We start from the raw sequence: 21,927 nt of genomic DNA, 5'->3' as shown, positions 1-21,927 counted from the left end.
ACCCGTGAAGAGTACGTGTGAGCGATTCGATTATCTTCTGCATTCTGGGGTATCTTCAGTAGAGGAAGATGAAGATATGGTTGGCCACATCACCACTGGCAAACTTGGGAAAGTCACACTGCCTCTTTCTGCGTTATAAATTGGACCATGGGTGTCACTAAACATGCGATATAGAAGAGGGTGTTGGTAGAATTCCAAGTAGGCCATGTATCGTGTTGAATCTCGAATTTAAAATAGGCGGCGACATAGAAACAGTGCATTGAGTTTCGTGGAAGTAGCCACGGAGGTGAAGAATAGTATTGTGCTATGCAAAAGTTCCTCTGCTACCTTTCTAGCACTTAATTTATATATTGTAAGTCTTTAATAAATTAGTATGACTTGATTTACTACATGATAAGTTAACTCTTACTATATAGTTTACTTTAATCATATTATAAGGTAAAGTAAAGTCCTAAGCTCTTAAAACAAGTACTCTGAGTGCATAGAAAATAGGCTAATAACAGGGTAGATAAGCAATAGTGTTCTATTCAAAATTTAAACTATGTAGATTAAGCTATAGAGAGGTGGTATAGGAACTCATAGAAGGGACTAATGATGACACAGTAGTAATCTCTAGCCTGGTAAGCAAGATTTCGACATGCAATTGTCGCAATTACCTTCTCAGAAGTTTTCTTTTAAGCTATAAGATTGACGTCCCACTCGTATTGAACTAAAGGGCCGACCGATACTGCGACTAGAGGAAAATTACTACATCAACAAGTGTCTCCCTATGTAGACCGAACATGCTCTCAAATCAGAATCTTTCCAAAACGCGCTGCGTCCACTCCCACAGCCTACCCGCCAGCTTCTCATCACTCGCAGTCTTGTCCAACTTGTCCGGCGAATGCAACCCAACAGGATAGTAAAACCCTCCGTTCACGAGCTCGTCTTTCTTTGCTACGGCCGCACAATACACCTGATTCCAGCAGCCTTGATGCGGTGTCAGGTACTTCAGTCCCTGCATCCAACATGTAATATGTATGAACCACCTCGTCTGCCATGACTGGTTCCACATCAGATCCGTCGCCACAACACCCGGGTGAATCGATATCGACTTAATTTCAGGATAGCGTCTTGCGAGCTCAGCGGGGTACAGTATGTTGGCGAGTTTAGAGTGGCCGTAGCGGATCCAACCGCCGAACATGAAGCGTGACATGGGGCTTTGAGCGTCAAGCTCTTCGAAGGAAATACCGCTGCGAGGGTGAATGCCATAGCCCATGGAGGTGGTGCTGAGGATGCGGACGTCGGATGAGGGAGCTCTTGCAGTGCGGAGGAGGGTCGGGAGGAGGACATCGATCAACATGGCGTGTGCGAGATGGTTAATGGCGAATTGGATCTCTGCGCGACTATGTTCAGTAATACCTCCGGGATGGCAATGTACACTCTCCTAGCAGAAGCAAGCCAAGGGTAGAGGCGTTCATCGATGAGAGGATATCTGCAAGCGTACCGTAACCATCTTTACTGAGCACCGGCGGCTGGGTCATCACACCCGCCGTACACATCAAGATATCCAGCCTCTCATGTTTGAAGCTCTTCTGGACACTCTCTTTCACAGACGCCAAAGACGTAAAGTCCACCTCAACGAACGTCATGCCTACCGAAGAATGTTTACCACGGATTTCCTCCATGAGCGCGTTCGCTGCTTTTCGATTGCGACCAGTGATGTACACATGCAAGGGTCCATGAGGTGCAAGAGTACGGGCAGTCTCAGCACCTATTCCAGCAGTTCCTTGGGATGGCTTAGCATGTTTGTCATTGAGCATAGAATTGGTCACGCATACCGCCAGTAATGAAAAGGACCTTGCCTTCCAGAGAAGGGATTTCCTCGATAGGGTCGAAATCAGCACGCACTTCGATATTCTTCATCTCGAGATTCGATGTCGTACTTGAAAGGTATCTTGTAATGCGCTTTCGGGTGCAGGTGCCCGTTGCCATATATACACTTCATCTTCAACACCAATACGTCATCCAGCGGACCAATCCTGCGGCTAAGTACAATGTTCTCTGCTACAATGTGGCTATATCGGAACTTGGAGGTTCTAGAATTGCACACTTCGACGTCCTGATTGAGACTTTGTTGCACCTCTTCTTAACGCCGATTGGCTGGTAATGTCCTCTGGGAACAATCCTCCCGTAGCGGACCAACGCTAGGGCCAATGGAGCACTAGCGCGTAAGCAAACTGCATCTGCACCACGCCCGCGCATCGGAACATCCTTCAGACCATATCTATATAAGGTCTAGCAAAGTAAGCAGTATGCATACAAACACTTCTAAATCCCACATCACTCTAGGCGTTCCCTGAAACCCCTTTCGAACTGGGGAAAAGCCGTGGTGTGTGCCTTGTATTCGTCCGCCGGACTCGTTGGTCCGGAGAAGCAAACTGCAGGATGCCGAGGAGAGGGGATCACCCCATATCAATGATAGCGAAGCCACAACTTTACGATGTAGGAATCCTCTCCTTTTCAAGGTCACCGAAGGCAGTCTTGGGAATACGCTTATGATAACCAGGCCCGGAATGCGAACGAAGACTGGACAGGCAAAGCATCAGCCTGGGAAAGGAGGAAGTTGCAAAACAGGCTACATCAAAGAGCATGGAGTGTGTTCCCACGAACCAGATATCGTTAAGAATGAATGTTGTTCTCACAAGGCCGCCAGGAAGACGCAAAGCCGAAGAGGCGTCACATCGTCCTCTAGACCTATGCCGACCCATGCAAGGCCCGTCCCTCCCCGAAGCATTTGCCCAAGCATCCACGGCCTTTCTCCCTCCTCAACGCAAAATAACAACATCGGTCTCATTCGAAGCCTTTTTCACAACTCCTCTCGTGCAAAAAGGTGCATACTCCACACCAGGTTTCCTCACTCATCTACACCACCACCTCAACAAGCCCTCTCTTCCTTGGCCCACACAAGCCCAACCACACAAGCCCATGCTTTTCTCTCCCATAATACCGTACCTTGACGCAAACGGCGAAGACGTTGCCTCGCAGCCAGATGAATGTCAGCCACCTTTTCACCCATCACAATTCCCGCTCGCGCCAGACCACTACCTCATAACGCTGATCCGTATGCTCCCATTTTTCCTTTCTAATTTCTGGTACCCCATTCACTAACAGCATACAGAATACAACACCCTCCGCGGCATTATGACCAACCTCCTCCTCGTCCAAGTCACACTCGATCCCGCGTGCCAAAACGCGGTGCGCATCCCTTTGCTCCACCAGCCGCCCAAAACCCCACCGTCTACGTTTCAGCAAACCCCACTGCAGAAGAGCGTAAAGCACGAAGACTGGATCGACAGTATACCGTGTCCCAGGCTTAGAGATAACCTCATCATCGCCACCGGAAGCTTCAATGACGATGCCCTCTGCGATGACATCTGCGGCGGTCTGTATGATGGCTTCGATCATGTCGAGTCGCGTGGCTTGCTAGTTTGGGGCGACCCCTGGCTGATATCCAGCTGGGAGATTAGCCCGGGGTTCCTGAGCAGGTGGGGCTTTTTGCTGAGGGGTTGTGTGGAGATGCTGAGGGCGACGAATAGGTGGAGGGAGAGTAGAGGAGAAGAGTCGCTGGTAATAGAGGCTGTATCAACTTAAGAATCAGTTTTGAATTGGACGGTGGTGACGGAAATCTATAAAGTATGGATGATGCTGCTGATGCTTTTGCGATTTCCATACCAACCTGATATCTGCATGACTGGTAGACATGGGCCCATATAAATCCACAAAGAAATGAAAGCTCATGAAACATCCCGCGTGGCCATGCAATATCCCATACAGATCTTAAGAAGTCCTTGAACTCCACAAAACCCAAATCAAACCGGAGCTAACCTAGAGCTCTCGTCTTTCAGCTCTCGACAAAAGCTAGCCTATCGACCCTTCCTCGCCACATCATTCAAGAAACCCAATAAGAAAGACTTATCTACCGGACTCTTCCCGCCACTGTCCATTCCTGTTTTGGATTTGCCCTTATCGATACCCAGTCCCAGCTCGGAAATAGAAGCAGACGTAGAGCCCATAAGACTGCCATCCATCGGGGTACCGAAACCGTTACTTTGCTGGGACAATGGTAGCTGGGGAAATGATGTCGGCGCGTTTGTCGGTGGAATCACAACACTCGGCGGTATGGAATCGCCAATGCTCGATATGCGTGATCGCGAGTTGAGCTGCGCAGGGCTATCGACCTGGCTTCCTGGGAGAGGACTCACTGGACTGATAACACCGGACATGAAGGTTTTGGGTGTCGGCGGTTGCGGCGATCGGGCTGGAGGAATGGGACTTGTAGCTGATGTCATGAGCGGAGATCTCGCAGTCTGAGTGGGCGATGCAGTGAATGACGCAGAGGGTTTGCCGAAGAGAGATAGTAGCGCACTCTTCTGGTCTGTCGGTATACTGTGTTGGTGATCGAAGGACACAGGAACGGGGCCAGGCGGGGCTGGCGATCGCGAGGGAGGAGCCGGCGCGGGTACGACTTCGGGCTGAAGAGAAGTCTGATTCTTGAACAGGTTCAAAAGACCCTGTGTATGCGCAGGAGCCGGCGTAGGCACAGCTTCAGGCTGCGGATGACTCTGCGTCTTGAATAAGTTCAGTAGACCCTGCGCATGTGCAGTAGAAGTAGGAATTGGCTCGTGCTGTCGCCGCTTCAGGATCTGTGGTTTGAAAGGTGTCGCAGGATCCAACACCGTAGCCGGGCTAGCGTTCAAGCTTCGACTCTGTGCTGCTGCTGCAGCTGCAATTGTTCTCGGGACAGAGCTTTCTCGTCTGAGAATCTGCTGTGGAACGAACATCTTCGGCTCCGGCTTCGTCGTCGACGGTGATGGTCCCCGTGAGTTTCCGTTGAGAGGATGTTGGGCATTTTTCTTTACAGTATCGAAATCTGGCGCATTAACGGGCCCACGGATGGTAGCCGTTGTCAAACCTGGCTTTTGCGGTATGCCAAAAGCATTCAGCAAATTTGGTTTGGCATGCATATCAGGCATAGGCGGACCTGCCTCTACTGCAGTCTGCGACTTCATGTTGCCGGGAGTCGAAGGATAGGCGGACAATTCGACTGGCAATTCCGGTGTCTTTGAGGGTACGGGAGAGGCCGCTGTAGTCGAAGGAGATCGAAAGAGATTAAGGAGAGAGTCCTGATGAGCATTCCTCGGTTTCGGCTGTATAGGCTCGAAGTTTGCAACTGGCGGAGGTGATTGAAAGGCAGGCGGGCTCGGGGCATAGGGCCGAGAATTCTGCACAGGCGGCGGCGAGACAAAAGCGTCAGGCTGACGTTGCAGAGGCGGCGGTCTTGTCGTTATCGGTGTTGCCTGTGAGCTTTGTAGTTGCGCCTGTGCAATAGGCGAAGAAATGGCAGGCTTCTCGTTAACTTTGAATGCATTCAACAAACCAAGCGTATGCGCCGTGAGCTTTGGCGGTGGAAGTTTTGAAGCTGGTGGAATAGCAGGACCATGCGACCTGGGAAATTGCGGTGTTTGCGCAAATTGTGGATCTCCGGTTCGCTGGTAGGGTGGTGGTGGGCCTGATGCACTGAACGATTGCTGAACATTCGGCGCGTGTGTCGGAAAGATGGGGTTGCCATGCTGAGGGGGTGGCGGTGATATGAATTGGTTTGGGGTTGGAGGAGGGAATCCATTATGGTGTTGAGGAGGCACATGATGATGCTGTTGGCCATGAAAAGGCCCTTCCTGCTGGTGGTGGAATGGAAACGGAGGCGGTGGTGGCATCTGACCAAGATGAGGTGTTCTTGTGTGGTGCTGGCCATGCGGACTACGTGGAGGCTGAGGAGTGGGCAGGATTTGCTCGAATGGTGTTCTGGGCAGAAGGTCTGGAGGCGGAGCGGGCCTGTTACTGCCATGAAGCATCGCAAGCAGCGGATTCGGCGGAGATTCTTGAACGGTCTGGCGCGCTTCGACTGCTTGAGGTTGGGATGGAAAGCCAATGCCCACACTCAGTAGCCGTTTGAGCTCCGCGGCGGGGTCGGCGACACCTTGTGTCTGCGCGTGCGTGGAGACTTCAGGGAGTGTGTCGCTCGCACGTTGAGTCCTGCCTAATTTTGCGACCAATGCTGCGAAGCTGGCTTCCTCGGTTATCCTTTCGGGCATGGCAGCCTCGTCGGCTGTGGTCTCGCCCAGGTCTGCCTCCAAGCCTTCTGTGTCCGTGACGCCTGCTGTCGGCGGCGGTACTAAGTGGGAGCCAGCGTGTGCCCTCTGCCTGTCCTGCTTTCGTTGGGTCTTGATCCACGCCTTAAGCGGGCCTAAAAAGGGCGCGACCATGTAGAAGCTATTGTCCTTGATCAAGTCTTGGCCAGTACCTTGCTGAACCTGGTTCTTGCGCTTGAGGGTTGGGAGATCGCTCAGCTTGTACCAGTCGATTTTCTGTCCTTGTTAGCGGCGCATCTTAGAGGCAAGCTACCATATCCTACCGAGATCTCCTTCCTCGTGCGCGGCTCGAAGTAGGTGTCCATGGGCACCCCGCGAAACACGTACAGAAGCATACTCTGCTCACGCATATTGACGGGGATGCTCTTCATTTCGCTCTCCGGCGGCACCAAGCCAGCGTCCTTCAGGTCGTATCCCGTCTCCTCGTAGACTTCTCGTATTGCGCATTCTAGGTCAGGCTCGTCCTTGTTGATCTTCCCTCGTGGGAAGCTCCATTTGGCGCCCTTCTTCCAGCCTTTTACCAGGACCGCGTGGGTCATGTCATGGTTGAGCATGATGGCGCCTCTCACGGGGACGCGGGTCTTGTACTGCAGGAAGTGCTGGAAGGCCTCGAGAAAGTGGTCTTCGGAGAAGCCAGCAAACAGCGGGCAATGCTGGAACATGCGCTGTGAGAACATGCGCAGGTTCATCGACGGCAGCCGCGGGTCCAGCGGCCGGATGAAGTCTTCGTAGAACCATTGCGCCTCCTCGATCTGAAAGCAGATGCGCTCCACCGACTGCAGCTCTTCGTGGGGCAGGTTGACAATGAATCGTACGCAGAGGTCGTCTAGCCAGTCAAGCAGGCTTTGGTTCGGGGATGTCATGGTGGTGGGTTTGGCCGGTGTCGCGCAGCATGCCTAGGGCAGCGAGGGCCGAAGTCGTGTGGGGAGCTCAGCGGAGCTCTTGCGCCCAAAACAATGACGGTATCGGTGCGGGAAGGTGTGAGACGAGGGCGAACGAGGGCGTCCGGGGCGTGAGGCTCGGAAGTAAAGAATGTGAGAGAAACAGGCACGTGAAAGCGTGTGGTGTTGGCGGTAACAGATGCGGATGCGGGCAGCGTGTCGTTCAGGCACGTCGGGCAGCGCGAAGAGGAGGCGGCTGTGGCGCATCGTGTGGCGGTGCTGCGCCCAGCAACGCGCGTGTGACGTCTTCCACGTCTGGAACAAGTCGAGATCAAGGACAAGCCCATGCAATCGCCCAACGCCAGCACACCGCCGAAACCGCTTTATTAGCTGGCAGTGTCTTCTGCTTTCTTTGTTTCATTCTGCCAGCATCGCCTCTCGACTTGTTCACGGCTTGTGCTCGCCTGCTATACATAGTGAGCGACGACGCGCCCGTTTCAGAAATCCTGACGAGAAGAGCCGCCCGCCAACCACATCAGCCCCAGCCGTTGAGCCAGCCGCGCGACGAGTCGCTCACCATAACCTCTTGGCTTGTTGCTGGTCTTATAAGTCAAACAGCTCTGCATTGAGTGTGCTGCTCATCCCAACCCTCCTCAAACACCACTTCGTCTGTCGCATTCCAGGAGAACGACGACACCGCAATCATGACGCAGGCCATTGCAAAGTATGCCGCGCGCAAGATGCTGTCGAGCGAGATGAACAAGTACAAGGACAAGGCGCCGGTCGGTCAATATGTAAGTTCTACTCCGCTGCAATTATACTGTACTTCCAGATCATTGCCTTGAGATGTTGCACCTCCTGACTTGCAGGCTGACCGCATTAGGATCCTTTCTACGAAGAGATACCGCACCCCAGGAAGCCTGGCAAAATGAAAAAGGTCAAGAAGCAGGTACCGGCCTACATCCCAGAGCACGATGCCAATATTCTCGCCCGCGCCCGCAAAACTGCCTATAGGCTCGACTGCTGTCTCTTCAATTTCCTCGGTATCCGCTTCGGCTGGTCCTCTGTCATCGGTATCGTTCCTGCGGCCGGTGATGCCATGGACACCGCCCTCGCCGCCAAACTCGTCAAGAACATGACCAAGGTTGAAGGCGGCCTACCCCGGGGTGTCTTGATGATGATGCTTTTCAACCTGATCATCGACTTTGTCGTCGGCCTCATTCCCATTATCGGCGATCTTGCAGATGCCGCTATCCGCGCCAACTCCAAAAACGTACGACTTCTTGAGGAGCACCTCGACAAGAAGTACAAGCCTAAGGGCCTTAAATCACCGAGACCCGCTACTGTCTACGAGGACTTTTCAGATGAAGAGTACGAGCGCGCCGGTATCATTAGAGATGGTCGCGACGACCGCGACGACATACGACAGCCCGCTCGCGCATACTCCGGTCGCCGCGACAGGGTTACGGACGAGGAGATGGGTTATGGTCAAAACGACAGACGTGACGATCGACCCAGCCGTAACACCACGAGGAGTAGTCGGCGGTAGAAGCGTTTCCTTCCCTATAATCCCTTGTTTCCTCGCATATTGATTGTGCATCACTTTTCTAATACCCCCTTTATAATATATCGACTACATCACCCTGCTGCCTCAAAGATCATGAACGCTTGAAAAGTTTCCTTTGTTTTCTATGCTGTAATACTACCATGTAACGATCGCCGCCTACCTGCTCTTTTAGCCCGTTATCACTCCTTGGTCGACGCTCCATTAGTAGTGGCACATGCTACAGGGGTCGTCTCGCTGAGTATAGTCTGTTCAGCGAAGCATGTTATCATAGTTGGAGTAGAAATAATATAGCTGGCTTCATCTATGTAAGCATCGAAAAACGCGTTTCGAATTCAAATGTTCAACGCAGTTCCTAATAACACCATCAAATGACTATGAAACGAAGGGATCGATCATAAATGCTACTGTGCAGTCGGAAGAGGAAAAGCGAGTGGGAAAGTGTGCCTCGTATTCGGTGGCGGGAGAGGTATGGTGCAGGGGCGGTGTAAATGTGGCTTGGTTCACGTGACGTCATTTCAACCATACTTCAACGAATGCTCCTCCATTCTCTCGACAATTCAGTAAACACGCTATATTCTCGCTTCGCGAATACCCGTACGCATCTTCACAGGATTCCAGCAGCTATACACGTAGACATCTGTACAGCACAGCATCATCGCTACGAGATAGCTGCCAAATATGGCGGCTTCCACAACCACCCTTTCTAAATTCATCGCACATTTTCGTTCAAGAAAACAGAAACCCAATTCCCAGCCTCAACCTCAAACCACACCAATCGATAACCATCCTCCACTAAACCCTTCACCCCTTCCATTGGTCCTCCCAGAACACCAACACCTCCTTTCCCATCACGGCTGGACCATTATCACCATTCCTCAGCCAAATGCAACTGATTCATCATTTCCTCCGCACCCACTCCAAGCCGCCTACCAAGACCTATTCCTTGCCGTTCAGTCCTTTTTCGACTCGCCCGACGAAGAGAAAGCCAAATGGAAGCATCGTCTAGGCACCGAGGAAGGTTGGTCCAAGATTCCAGGAGAGAAAGAATTCATCACACTGCGCACTCTCGCGTACACGCCTGATGTGCTCAAAGCACCAGCGAAGCGATATTGGAAACTCATGGGTGCGCATTTGGACTCTACGTTAGGCCGGATTTCCATATCCCTCAACCTATCTGCCGAAGAAGACTCGGGCTTAAGAAAATTCGTCGGACCCTGCGCACAAATGGGAGAAAATGAAGAAGACAAAACAGCCACCATGCTGCGCATCTTCAGGTACGAAGGGTGGGAAACCAAAGTTGTAGCTGAGCCGCACAGCGATTTGGGACTATTGAGTGCAGTGGTCGGCGATGTCCCGGGGTTGGAGGTCTGGGATGGGAATAGCTGGATTGACATTGAAAGGGGCTATATAGGACATCAAGCGACGTATACTGTGGGGCGGCAGTTGGAGAGGCTGAGCAATGGGCGGTACCCGGCGGGCGGACATAGGGTTGTGTCGTATGGTGCACCAGAGCCGCGTTCTTGCACCCCTAGTGGTAACCCGGGAGGGGTCAGCACAAGCGTCAAGAGATATCGGCATAGTATCGTATTCGTGCTGAGGGCGCATGAACCTGTTGTTGTGGAGTGCAAGCAGCTTGAAACGCAGATCACAGGAAAGTGGGTAGAGCCTGCCACAGGTGTTACGGCTGGGAAGATGTACGAGGAGATCCGCAACAAGCACTTCAACATCAACATCGGGCACGAGGAGCGCGAAAAGCAGAGGCGGAATGTGCGAGGAGGGAAGGCTGGGGATAGGGAGAGTAAGAGCCAGGCAGCGGGTTGACGCGATGGTGGTGGGCGCAATATTCACTTCTGTGTCCTTTCGCAAAACCCAGTATCATTAGCCAGATTTTGTATATCCCACATAAAGTGAGTCCGTCCATAAACCGTTCAATGCTATTGCACGACAAATTGCTGATCATGCTTCTTGAAAAGCACGCTCGAATCCAACACATCGCCCGTGCTACTCCTAATGAACTCCACCTTCAGTTTATTCGCATCCTGGAACGACACGCTCGCGTAGCTGAAATCATCTGCATATGCAAACACATTAGTAGTATAATTGCCGCCCACACTTGACAGCCCCTCGATGTTGCCCGCACCACCAGCAACAATGTACACCGGCGCCTTGGGATTGTTCAGGCCTGCAGGATCTGCGACGCTGTTGTTGACGGGCAGGAAGCGCTGTGAGTTGTGCACGTGGCCGAAAATGGCGAGGTCGACGCCATACTTGTAGAGCAGGGGCTCAAAGGCCTTCTGGCAAGCGTCACAGGGAGAGCTGCCTTTCGTCGTATACCAAGGGCGATGCCCGCCGACGATGACCCAGGGAGTGACGGTGCGGTCGACGGACGCGAGGTCCGCAGCGAGCCAGTCGAGCTGTTGGTTTGTGGTGCCGAAGCGCGCAGCGTCCAGGTAGCCTGAGGAGCCGCCGAGCTGGTCGGGCGCGTTGGCAAAATCGGTTTCGGTGTCGATCATTGCGACGTGGACCATTCCATACTCAAAGGAATACCAGAACGGTGGCTTTGCGAGGGCTGCGGCTTTGTTGGCGTTTACCTTGGCCGTCTCGTTGGCGGAAGTCGAAGCGAAAGACACGGGCATGGTCTGTCCGAAGCGGTTCATGAAGTCCGTGAAGTTCTTTTGGCCCTCTGGGCAGGCAAGAGTAAGCACAGGTATTTCCTAGACCAGAGTTAGTAGGGAAATAACATGGGCAGATCTAGTTTCTTCACCTGGCAAGCAACTTCGTGATTTCCTGGGCTGGCCATGTATAGCTTACGGCCGGCGATTGGGGCAAGTTGGGTGTAGAATTGCTCTAAGATGGCCTCATATGCGTTCTTCCCGTCAAGAAGATTCTTGGGCTTCTCGAACCAATCGTCGGCTGAGGAAGGTTAGTTATGTTGCAGACTCGGGCATGATTGCGAACTGACCATATGCAAGGTCACCCGGATGAATAATGAACTCATAGTCGTCAACCGTCCGCGCAAGACGATCAATAGTAGTGTGGTTGAGCGATGGATCAATAGTTGGGATGATATCTCGCTTCGTCTGATCTCCTTGAATAGTGAATCCGTCTGCACCATACACGCCAAGATCTATGATGGCGTTTATGGAGAAGGGCGTCTTGTCACCGGGCACCCGTGGACTAAGGAAGTGCTCTACAGACGAGTTTGTTGACACGATCTTGTAGTAATAAGTGGTAGCTGGCGTGAGGCCCGTAAGAGTCACAGCGTTGGAGTATGTGCGTGACGTCGGGTATGTGACTGAGCTGGTGGAGCACTGCTTGAACGACAAGGTAGTGTTTGAAGTTCCGTACTGAACGCATGGCTGGTCAAGCTTTTGGTAGGTATTCCAACCGACAGAGACAGCTTCCACGACATCAGCCAGTTATTACGTGGTTTCATGCAGTTTCTGACTCACCATTTGGCCCTTTGACGGCGAGTCGCTGCTGCACTGGGGTTGTCTTGTCTGACGGAATAGCTGGATAGCTAGCAGACGCCAAAGCGCACGCCGCGAAGAGCGGGAACACCTTTAGTGTAGCCAACATGTCGCCCACAGTGAAGAAGCAGCAGCAATAACGAAGCGTTACACTACTGTCAACAAGCAAAAGCTTGACGTGCTTTGAGAAGCTCAACAGCATATGGTCTTGTATTTAAGCCTCGGCAGCCACACGTGCGCGTCTTCACATTGTCCGGGAGGCGGTGCGCCGATAGACGAGGACTCGTGGTACGACGATTGGTCGAAGGCGCATGTTGGGGAGCGATAGAAGGACAAGGCTTACGAAATAAGCATGGCGATGTACGCGCCTTAACAGCGCCTTGTTCGCTTCTAGCCGAATGACCGCTGTTAGTCCGCTAGAACGGGAAGGTCGCCGCGCTGCTCAACTGGAACAGCGAACCACATCGCCCTTGATTACACGCCTCCGAGATGATGATCACGCAGGTACATACACGACTATTGAGTGCTTTTCGAAACTGCGAAGTATGCGTCTCGCTCGTCTTCCACGGTTATTGTCCCAACAAGGGACTCTTTCATCGGATCGTGGTCAGTATTTCAGTCCTGCATAACACACTACATTGAATACAGCCACACAGTATCCTCAATGTCAATCGTGATTGTCACGAGGCGTAACACAGCCCGCTTGGCCATCGAGTACTGGCGGCGTTGCTGAACAATTGGTGAGATCGTGAATCGGCTCTTGGCGGCAGTTCTTCCGGATCTAGCTCGGCCGTCGAAATTTGGTGCAGTCTATCATGTAGACCGCCTGATGAAGTGTGTACGAGTCCAGATCACCAATGAAGATTATGTGCTTCCATTCGCGGCTTCTGTGGTCTGTGGGATGGACCGGGTACAGCCGTAGCATAGGCGCCTCCCATTACTAGCTCTGGCAGGGTCAATGATACCGTGCTGATCGCCTCCCCATGCATGGATGCCAAAGCGACCGTCGCTTACGGGCATACTGCAGAGATCGCATTTGTATGTTTTAGTCGAGGTGGGCGTCGCTGCCAACTTCCCAGTCGTTCTGACAACATTTGAAACGATGCTGGGAAAGTTCTCCTCGACCGACTCGAAGTATTGCTTCATAAGGTCATCGATGGTAGTGTTCTTCGAGTTCATAGAAGCTTGTGTCGGCGCGGATTCAAGCACCAATGATGGAAGAGGGCGCCCGATTATATCCACGTAGGCGACGAGTTCCTTCTTGAGGAGATCTCGAAGAGGGTAGTTGAAGGTCAGACCGAAGGGGGACTCGCCGTCTGCTACGTGCCATGGGAGAGCAAACCCGCGTCCTTTGGCTGTCTCGGTTAGGGTCTTCTCGGCAAGTTTTGTTGTGCTGTCACCCCAGAGTACGCCCTCGCAACCGGACGACTTTGCGTATTCTACAACGAGCCTCGTCCTAAGCGTGGTGAGGACGTCTGCGCGAGCAGTTGCAGAGGTAAGCGAGCTAAACAAACGTGCAAGTTTGTGCGCTGGAGGTACTTCTTCTCCAACAGTGGCGGTTGGTAGTAGATCTGACAGACTATCGGTGGCCTCTTGTACCAATCGGAAGACATCTTGGAGTGGCAGTGATGCTATGTCATACTTTGGGTACGCTTGCCGAACTTTTGCAAGCAAATCCTGGTGAGAAGTGTGGTCTTCAGTCTCAACGAAAACCACATTGAGTCCAAATCCAGTCCGGCCAGTTTTGTTCGTTTGGGTCTCGAGCAAATGGTCAAGAATGTGGAGAAGAGTCACGGACGATGCGCCTAACGAGAGAGCCAGTAACAATTTCCGTTGACGGTTGGGATCTGCATTCCGGACTCGGAACGATTCCATATGCTTGATGACTTTGGTGTGGACATATCTCACAAAGCAGTCCCTTTGCGCCGTTAGCAGGTCTGCATTTCGCCTCACAGGAAATGCATGTGCTCACCGGCAGAGAGGGTCTTTGCGCACGAGGAGAACAGCTTGATTCTCTTTGCAACGCCTGCAAAGCTGATCTGCGACATACGCGACATGTGTGCCTGGCATGTTTGCGGTGCTGGCCTGGAAAGGCGGTTGTCTAGGATTGCACGGTCTTGCGTGCGCCTGTGGGTGATTCATTCCTAGCGTGCTGCGCCACACCTGGCAACAAGGTAAGCGCAAGCGCCACAATGCTCGGTGATGTGGATCCACCAAGGCCGCGTCAAGCTCCAGGTTCCAGCGCGCTCCGCTGAAGATTCCACGTCCACGACAACAGGCGCATGTAGTTCCATGTCGACCGACCCTTAATTTCTCGTCGCCACTGCAGAAACACCTCAGCCTTTCCGAACGAAGCTCCGCCGCAATCCCGCCCCCTCCGCCAGCTGGCCTCAACTCTCTGAGGCAGCATGAAGCTATGGTTGCGGACAGCCGGGCTGCTGCTTTTGTCAATGGTGACAGCTGTGGCAGCCATCGATGTAGTCTTGGTACGGTTCACGTCTTCCAATTGCGTACCATGACTCACGGATTGCAGACGCAAGATGACCAGCAGAAGTGTTCGGGCATGTACAGCAAGAAGTCTTGGGGCGGCCCTATCGATCCCTTCATTGAAGTCAAATTCGTAGACACGGACAAGAACAAGGAGCTGAAGGATCCGACAGTCAGTGTCATAGTATGGGAATGGAAGGATTCGGCGCTTCTTGGGAAGCAAACTGGCGAGGAGGTCCGTCGCATCCGCACTCCCTTAGGGCAGGCTGACCGTGCTACAGCTCATATACATTTGCGACGACCAAAGCATAAAACAGAATCTCTGCAATGAGACACACAAAGCAGAGTGGATCCTCGCCGACGATTACGAGGCCAAGTCGAAGAACCTCATCCGCACCGAAGCAATCCACCTCGACAAGAAGAAACCCATCAACTACCCCAACAAGGACAATGCGGAGAAGGTGCCGCTCAAGACAGGCTACTACTGCGTGGCCACCCTACCATTCACAGAAGGTGTCAAGTACGAAGCCATCGTGACGTTCCGCAACGCTTACGGAGAGTTGCCTGCGGCCCAAATACCAAAACTGCCCTTCTACGGCGGCATTACGATCGCATACTTCGTCGTCAGCATTTTCTGGGGCTTCCTGTACTTCCAGCACCGGCACGACATTCTTGCCGTACAGAATTATATCACGGCTATCTTGGTGTTCCTCGTCTTGGAGATGCTGATGACATGGGGCTTCTATGACTACCAGAACCGCCATGGTAACAACTTGGGCGCCAAGGTCTTGATGATTGTTGTTGCCGTCTTGAACGCCTTCCGCAACTCCTTCTCTTTCTTCTTGCTGCTGATTGTGTGCATGGGATATGGTGTGGTCAAGCACACCTTGGGCAAGACAATGATCATTGTACGGTGGCTAGCCGTGGCACACTTTGTGTTTGGTGTTGTATACGCCGTTGCATCTCTCACAATTCGACCAGACGATGCAGGCCCGCTTGTGCTATTGGTCATCCTCCCCCTTTCCGCGACCCTGACGGCTTTCTACATCTGGACCCTCAACTCGTTAAACCTTACAATGAAGGATCTTTTGGAACGCAAGCAGCACGTCAAAGCCAACATGTACAAAAAGCTCTGGTGGTGTATTCTGACGAGCATCGTCGTCATTTTCGGCTTCTTCTTCCTCAACAGTTTCACCTTTGCTGGCGTCTCAAATCCTGACTTCGCGCCCTCACACTGGCAAACGAGGTGGTTTGTTTTGGACGGCTGGTTAAATCTGGTGTATTTTGCAGATGTGTGCTTCGTTGCGTACATGTGGAGGCCTACGGCGAACAACAGGCGGTTCGCCATGAGTGACGAGGTGAGTTAATCACTCTGCGGGCGATGACTCGTCAGCTGACAGTATGCAGATTGCACAAGACGACGAAGGCTTCGAAATTGCATCATTACGCGACTCTCTGGACGAGGAAGAAGGGGGCGGTCCAGCCGCGTACGACCCAGCCCCCAGACACCGCAGCCCTCCACCCTTCAACCGCGATGCTTCACCACTACCCGCCCCTAAGCCACAGAAGCCCGTCGTTCCGCCAAGAGAAAGCTTGGATGGCGACACAATTTTTGCCGTGGGTGAAGACGACAAGTGGAGCGACGATGAGGATATGGAGCCCGGGAGCGGCGATGACGAACGGGAAAGGTTGACGATAAACACTAGAAAGAATGACTGAGGCTTGATTTGAAGCAACGAAAAGAGCTTAATGTGCATGTAGAGGGTTACTTGTGTGCTAGGAAATGCTGGGTAGGTCAGCGAAGGCGTTGGCTATGCATTGATATCAGTACATGTACCTTGTAGGTGGCATTTTCGGCGTTACCAATCGTTAAATACTCTCTCTCTTTTATATGATATGCTGTCTCGTATCTTTGTTAGTGGCATCGCACCCGCTGGTGTGCGAGAGGTAATGCGTACGTTTGTGGACCTGGAGAGCAAGGGTAGTCGGGGGACGATGCTGTTTCCTCCCGAGGTCCCACGCAAATCAGCTGACCACGCGTACCTGCTGCCTTCACGCAGCTGCGTCACAATCGCCTTGACTTCCGTCCAGTGATCAAGCTGATGGCTGCGTTTAACCTTGCCCTCGCCACGCTGCTCGTCAGCTATTATATCATCTACCTGTACCCAGGTAGCCGGGTGGGCCCGTCTCAAGCAGCATGGTCTGTCGCGTCTGTCGAGAGCATTAGCGCGGTGAAAATGGCCCATTTGTTAGGTGAGCTCGTCAAGAACGGCAAGCTTGGATAAGCTTCAGTACCGTGTCTTATCCGAAGATTCGGGAATATGTCGCCGTATCAGTATGGGTAACTTGTCTAACATAGATTACTGAGCTGTTCTGTATAGGGCTATGGGTTCAATGGCCACGAACTAAAGGCTTGCATTGTCCAATAGCGGTGGGGTTCCCTTTTGTCGAGTCTCCTAACTCTTATGATGTTTTACATACTACAAGGGGATATATAGGCTCGACCAACAATTCAATGAATGTGCAATTCTCTGTTGCTTCGTCCACTTTAGTCGTCCCACCTTCACAAGAATGTGCAGGGATGCACTAAGTCCGTCGCTAAACGTAAAAACCGCGTCGCTTCCCGAGCTTTTCGTCATAGCTTCGCGTCACTCTTCACATCGCCATCATGGCTTCAGTCGTTGCGCGCACCCGGCCGCGATGGGCACCAACCATCTGTGAAGCTTGCTTGGGCCATTTGGAAGCGCTGCGCAGACCCGTGCCCGGCTCGGTTCGTTTCTTTTCTGCCGCGAACCGGATAACATCAAGCCGCCAACACCTCGATCGCGAACACGCTACCTCCCAAATCCCAAGACAACGTGCCAGCTTCAGCAACGCACAAACGAAGTCACGAAGATACAACTCAACCCAGAATGCACCGCCTACGCCTGAAGCTCCGTTCCTCGCCTGCGCGCCACCTCGGCTCGGGGCATCACCTGGACCAGGATGCGCCAGACTCACGAACCGACGCCTGGTAGCCCTCGCCGGTCCCGATGCAGCCAAGTTTCTTCAAGGGCTCGTAACGAACAACGTTGATCCGTCCAGGGAAACGCCCTTCTACGCAGCATTCCTGGATGCGCGGGGTAGAATGCTGTGGGACGTTTTCATCTGGACTTTCCCAGAACTGAAAGAGCAGCAAGGCATGGCAGGAGGCGATTGGGCGTGCTATGTAGAGGTAGATGCGGATGAAGTTGAGTCGTTGCTTAAGCATCTCAAGCGGCACAAGCTCAGAAGCAAGATCACCATCAAAGTTGTCGAAGAGAATCCAGACAAGGAAGATGGTACCGGGGGTTTGCAGGTGTGGGCTGACTGGGGTTCTAAAGGAGTGATCGGCGACGACTTCCACCAGATCATCGTGACCTTCGAAGACCCGCGGTTTGTCAGCAACGGAATGACGATGCGTCGCTCGCTGATCCGGCCCCTCGGAACATCATCACCTATGCCGGTACCCGAGGACGCATTACTTAGGGAATATACTCGGTTGCGGTACAACTACGGCATTCCTGAAGGCCAGCAGGAGATACCGCGGGAGAGTGCGCTGCCCATGGAATACAACGTCGATCTAAGCCAGGGCATCGACTTCAAGAAAGGGTGCTATGTCGGCCAGGAACTCACCATTCGCACAAAACATACTGGTGTCGTGCGAAAGCGCGTCCTCCCCATTGAGCTCTCCAATGCTGACGCACGACATGGCAACCCAGACTCCCATTCGCAGATCCCTACGTACAACGAGGACAGCTTGAATTTGGACCCTGCGCATTTTGACAGCGCGGACATTAAACAGTTGGATCGAGACGGCAACGTCAAGAGGGGCCGAGCTGCCGGCAAGCTGGTCAGTACATGTGGAAATGTTGGGCTTGCGCTGTGCAGGCTGGAGATGATGACCAGTATGAAGATGAGTGCCGAGGGAGGGAGTTGGAAGCCCGGTATGGAATTCGGTGTCGCAGATAGGAATGGCAATGTTGTGAAGGTTAAGCCGTTCGTGCAGGATGAGTGGGTGACGAAGGTTAGGGACATCTGGGATAAGCAGAGGACGAGGATATAAATAATGTATCAATTAAGTATGTACCCCAAATGAACCGAAGCTCTCAATCGACAGGTAGTGTAAATGTCCTATTCGCGCACTCTGCTGCCAGTCCGTTTAGTTATCCACTCGACTCTGTAGGAGCGACATGGTTGCTGTTAGGGTTCTGGTATAGGGTAACGTAGTTCTACTATATAGAGTAGGTATTAGCATTTATGTTGAGGAAAATGAGCTTAGTAAATGAGCTAATTAATTAGAATTACTATATAGGAGATCGTGCTAGATTAGTAGTATATATAAGCGCTTATAACCTAAAATAGGCCCTTACTTATACTAAGGATTCTTATATAATTAATTTAATTAATTATATATATACTACTTTAGCTAGCCTTTATCCTATAATTACTTAAGTAAGGCTTAGTTATCTCTAAGGCTCTTACTTTAATAATTTATTTATAGTATCTAGGTAGATATAGATAGATAAATTACTACTAGACTAATCTATTAGCTTATAGGCTATATATACCCTACTATTATATAATTATACTAGCCTTATATAGTGTTATGGAAAATAAGTTTAGTAAATAAGCTAATTAATTAGAATTACTATATAGGAGATTATACTAGATTAGTAAAATATATAAGTACTTATAACCTAAACACTAGTATTTTATTTACTTTATAACTTACTAGTTACCCTTTTTCTTTTATATAGTATTTATTACTAAGTTAAGGTAGATATCTTAGTAGTTACCTTAGGCCTTAGTACTTCCTAAGTAAGACTAGCGCCTTACTTAGGGCTTAGTAGCTATATACCTCTATAGAGGCTCTTAGCTACCCTAGATAGCTCCCTATTATAACTATCTTATATTTAGATTCTAACTAGCTTATTATTTTATATCTCTTAGCGTAATGCCCCTAATAGAGCCCTTACACTATAGTTATAATTATTATAACTAACTTAGCAGTTATAACTATATATATACCTAGGAAGCCTAGAGTAAAAAGCTTATATTATAGTAATACTATAAATAATATAAGGCCTTAGTTACCTTACTCTTTAAAGTAAAGTACTTACTAATAGAGATAGTAGATAATATCTCCTTAATAATCTCCTATATTAGATAAATATATAATACTAGAATTAATATATATATAGCCCTTAGATAAAGTGTAAAGAATAAAATAAAGTAGTAGTTATATCTTTATAAAATAATAAATAGAGGAAGCCTCCTTATAGAAAGACTTAAGACTTTATATAAAAGCGCTATTAAATAGACGCGCTCCTATCTATATTCCCTTTAATAAACTATAATATAGCTACCTAATAGATATCTATATACCTATGCTACTTTACTACTTATAGTATATAATAATAATAGTAAAGAAAAGTAGCTTTAGATTAATACCTAATATTATAAGATATTCTAATATACTATAGGTAAAGTATATAAAGCCGCTTAGTAATTACCCTACTACTATTACTACTTATAATACCTAGAAACCTTACTTATAGAATAACTTAATAAGACTACCTATCTATATAGTAGTAAAATAATTTTATATCCCTAGTAAATTACTCTAGTATATATTAGTAATAATCTTACCTTAGTAATAGTATTACTCTATATATATTTATAGTATAGTCTATTTATCTAACTATATAAGGATATTAAATTAGGAAGTTACCTAAGCGTGTTTTTAGAATATTAAGAAACCTAGTATAATAATAAAGGGAGCTATTATAGGCCACTATAATTTTTAACCTATATATATATATACTTTATAAAATTTAGTCTATATACTTAGTCTACTACCTTACCTACTTACTAAACTCTCTACCTATAAGTAAATACTTATTACTATAATAAGTAATAATAACTACTATAATAGCCCTAAATATAGACCTAGTATATTTCCTAACTCCCTTATATACCTTAATCTCCCTTATTATAGTAATAGCTTTAATAAGAATAACTATTACGTTATACTAGCAAATTTAGGTAGAAATATATAGTATAGCCTTAGCTTCTTCTACCCCTTAGGTATATTTATTAACCTAGCTATGCCTCTACTATAGTATATAGTAGTAGTAGTAGATAAGCCTTAAAAGCTAGCTAAATAACTAACTAAGATACCTCTAATAATAAACTAATAGCGCTACCGCGCCAAAATATAGTATACTATTAACCTAGAGGTAGGCTTTAGTAGTAGTAATAATAGTAACCTAAACCTACTATAGTATAAGTCTTAAGAGGAATTAGTAACTATATAAGGTAATATATAAGCTAATACTTAAAATAGCTATATTACCTAGCTATATAGTATCTCTTAGCTATCTAAAAATAAAAAAAGGCTTAGGTATTAGTAAGATACTTATATAAGCTAGTATATATACTAAGTAAGTAAATATAAAACTTTCTTAAAAGCTAATAGCCCTACCTACTATATAAGCTATAGTACTAAGCTATAACGTATTAATATTTATAGATACCTTAAGTAATAATAAAATAGACTACTAACGTAGCTAAGAGTATAACCTTAAATACTAGTAAACCCTATAACGGGTCTAGACCTAGATCTAGGCCTATAGAACTATATAGGATACTTATAATAAGAGAGAACCTTCTATTTCTTTTTATACTTTTTTTATTCCTTTTTATACCTTTTCTATACTAACGTAGCACTAACTAGTAGTAAATTAAATACTAACACACCTCCTTAATATTCTTATAGTATACCTAGCACTTTCTAATAGTAACTTAATCTCTTTAGGTAGACTAATAATATCTCCTATACCTTTTATCCTTACCTACTAATACCTTATAACCTAAGTAATATACTATAGTACTCTTAACTATATCTACTATATTATTATTAATAGCTACCTATATAGATTATTTATACTAATACCCTTAATAGGGCCTCTATATTAATAAGCTACTTTAGCTTTATAGCCTTATATACTATTATCTATGCTATAAAGCTAGTATAGCCTCTTATCTAGTTCTTAAGAAATACTATAATCTCCCTTTATTAGTTAGTAATAAATTCCTTATTCCTAGCTATCTACTATAGAGGCTTACCTATATAAGTAGTTAGTAATATATTATATAATAATAGTATACTTAACTTACTAATAAGCTCTATAAAAGTATTCTTTAAGACTATAAGCTATAGTATCCTTTTACTAAGTATAAGGGTTTATTAGAGTTAGAGTTAAAGGCTATATATAATACTTATAAGCTATATATATAGGTAGGGCTTT

General features: G+C 48.9%; 8 protein-coding genes across 8 annotated transcripts; 5 read left to right on the top strand and 3 right to left on the bottom strand.

The window, feature by feature from the left end:
* Positions 1-793: 793 nt before the first annotated feature.
* Positions 794-1,905, bottom strand: N0V89_007544 (uncharacterized protein; the record flags this gene model as incomplete). Its single annotated transcript, XM_056216306.1, has 3 exons — positions 794-1,377; positions 1,487-1,768; positions 1,821-1,905. 3 exons carry the CDS (start codon positions 1,903-1,905, stop codon positions 794-796), a joined length of 951 nt encoding a protein of 316 aa, XP_056070553.1.
* A 1,062-nt stretch (positions 1,906-2,967) lies between these two features.
* Positions 2,968-3,633, top strand: N0V89_007543 (uncharacterized protein; the record flags this gene model as incomplete). Its single annotated transcript, XM_056216305.1, has 2 exons — positions 2,968-3,103; positions 3,161-3,633. 2 exons carry the CDS (start codon positions 2,968-2,970, stop codon positions 3,631-3,633), a joined length of 609 nt encoding a protein of 202 aa, XP_056070552.1.
* A 272-nt stretch (positions 3,634-3,905) lies between these two features.
* Positions 3,906-7,054, bottom strand: DCP2 (mRNA-decapping enzyme subunit 2; the record flags this gene model as incomplete). The annotated part of the gene is made up of 2 exons (XM_056216304.1): positions 3,906-6,407; positions 6,455-7,054. The coding sequence occupies 2 exons, from the start codon at positions 7,052-7,054 to the stop codon at positions 3,906-3,908; spliced, it is 3,102 nt and encodes a 1,033-aa protein (XP_056070551.1).
* A 722-nt stretch (positions 7,055-7,776) lies between these two features.
* On the top strand, positions 7,777-8,621 carry N0V89_007541 (uncharacterized protein; the record flags this gene model as incomplete). The annotated part of the gene is made up of 2 exons (XM_056216303.1): positions 7,777-7,866; positions 7,956-8,621. The coding sequence occupies 2 exons, from the start codon at positions 7,777-7,779 to the stop codon at positions 8,619-8,621; spliced, it is 756 nt and encodes a 251-aa protein (XP_056070550.1).
* Positions 8,622-9,317: 696 nt separating this feature from the next.
* N0V89_007540 (uncharacterized protein) lies at positions 9,318-10,460 on the top strand (the record flags this gene model as incomplete). Its single annotated transcript, XM_056216302.1, has 1 exon — positions 9,318-10,460. One exon carries the CDS (start codon positions 9,318-9,320, stop codon positions 10,458-10,460), a length of 1,143 nt encoding a protein of 380 aa, XP_056070549.1.
* A 113-nt stretch (positions 10,461-10,573) lies between these two features.
* Positions 10,574-13,984, bottom strand: N0V89_007539 (uncharacterized protein; the record flags this gene model as incomplete). Its single annotated transcript, XM_056216301.1, has 5 exons — positions 10,574-11,353; positions 11,404-11,552; positions 11,602-12,039; positions 12,092-12,139; positions 13,132-13,984. 5 exons carry the CDS (start codon positions 13,982-13,984, stop codon positions 10,574-10,576), a joined length of 2,268 nt encoding a protein of 755 aa, XP_056070548.1.
* Positions 13,985-14,624: 640 nt separating this feature from the next.
* PTM1 (Membrane protein ptm1) lies at positions 14,625-16,315 on the top strand (the record flags this gene model as incomplete). The annotated part of the gene is made up of 3 exons (XM_056216300.1): positions 14,625-14,831; positions 14,878-15,954; positions 16,004-16,315. 3 exons carry the CDS (start codon positions 14,625-14,627, stop codon positions 16,313-16,315), a joined length of 1,596 nt encoding a protein of 531 aa, XP_056070547.1.
* Positions 16,316-17,264: 949 nt separating this feature from the next.
* Positions 17,265-18,680, top strand: CAF17 (ccr4 associated factor; the record flags this gene model as incomplete). The annotated part of the gene is made up of 1 exon (XM_056216299.1): positions 17,265-18,680. The coding sequence occupies one exon, from the start codon at positions 17,265-17,267 to the stop codon at positions 18,678-18,680; it is 1,416 nt and encodes a 471-aa protein (XP_056070546.1).
* Between the last annotated feature and the right edge of the window lie 3,247 nt (positions 18,681-21,927).

This window comes from Didymosphaeria variabile (assembly GCF_027946475.1).
Source record: "Didymosphaeria variabile strain IMI 356815 chromosome Unknown scaffold_5, whole genome shotgun sequence".
Classification (NCBI taxonomy): domain Eukaryota; kingdom Fungi; phylum Ascomycota; class Dothideomycetes; order Pleosporales; family Didymosphaeriaceae; genus Didymosphaeria; species Didymosphaeria variabile.
The sequence above is the reverse complement of the archived record's forward strand: the minus strand, read 5'-3'. Positions and strand labels throughout refer to the sequence as shown.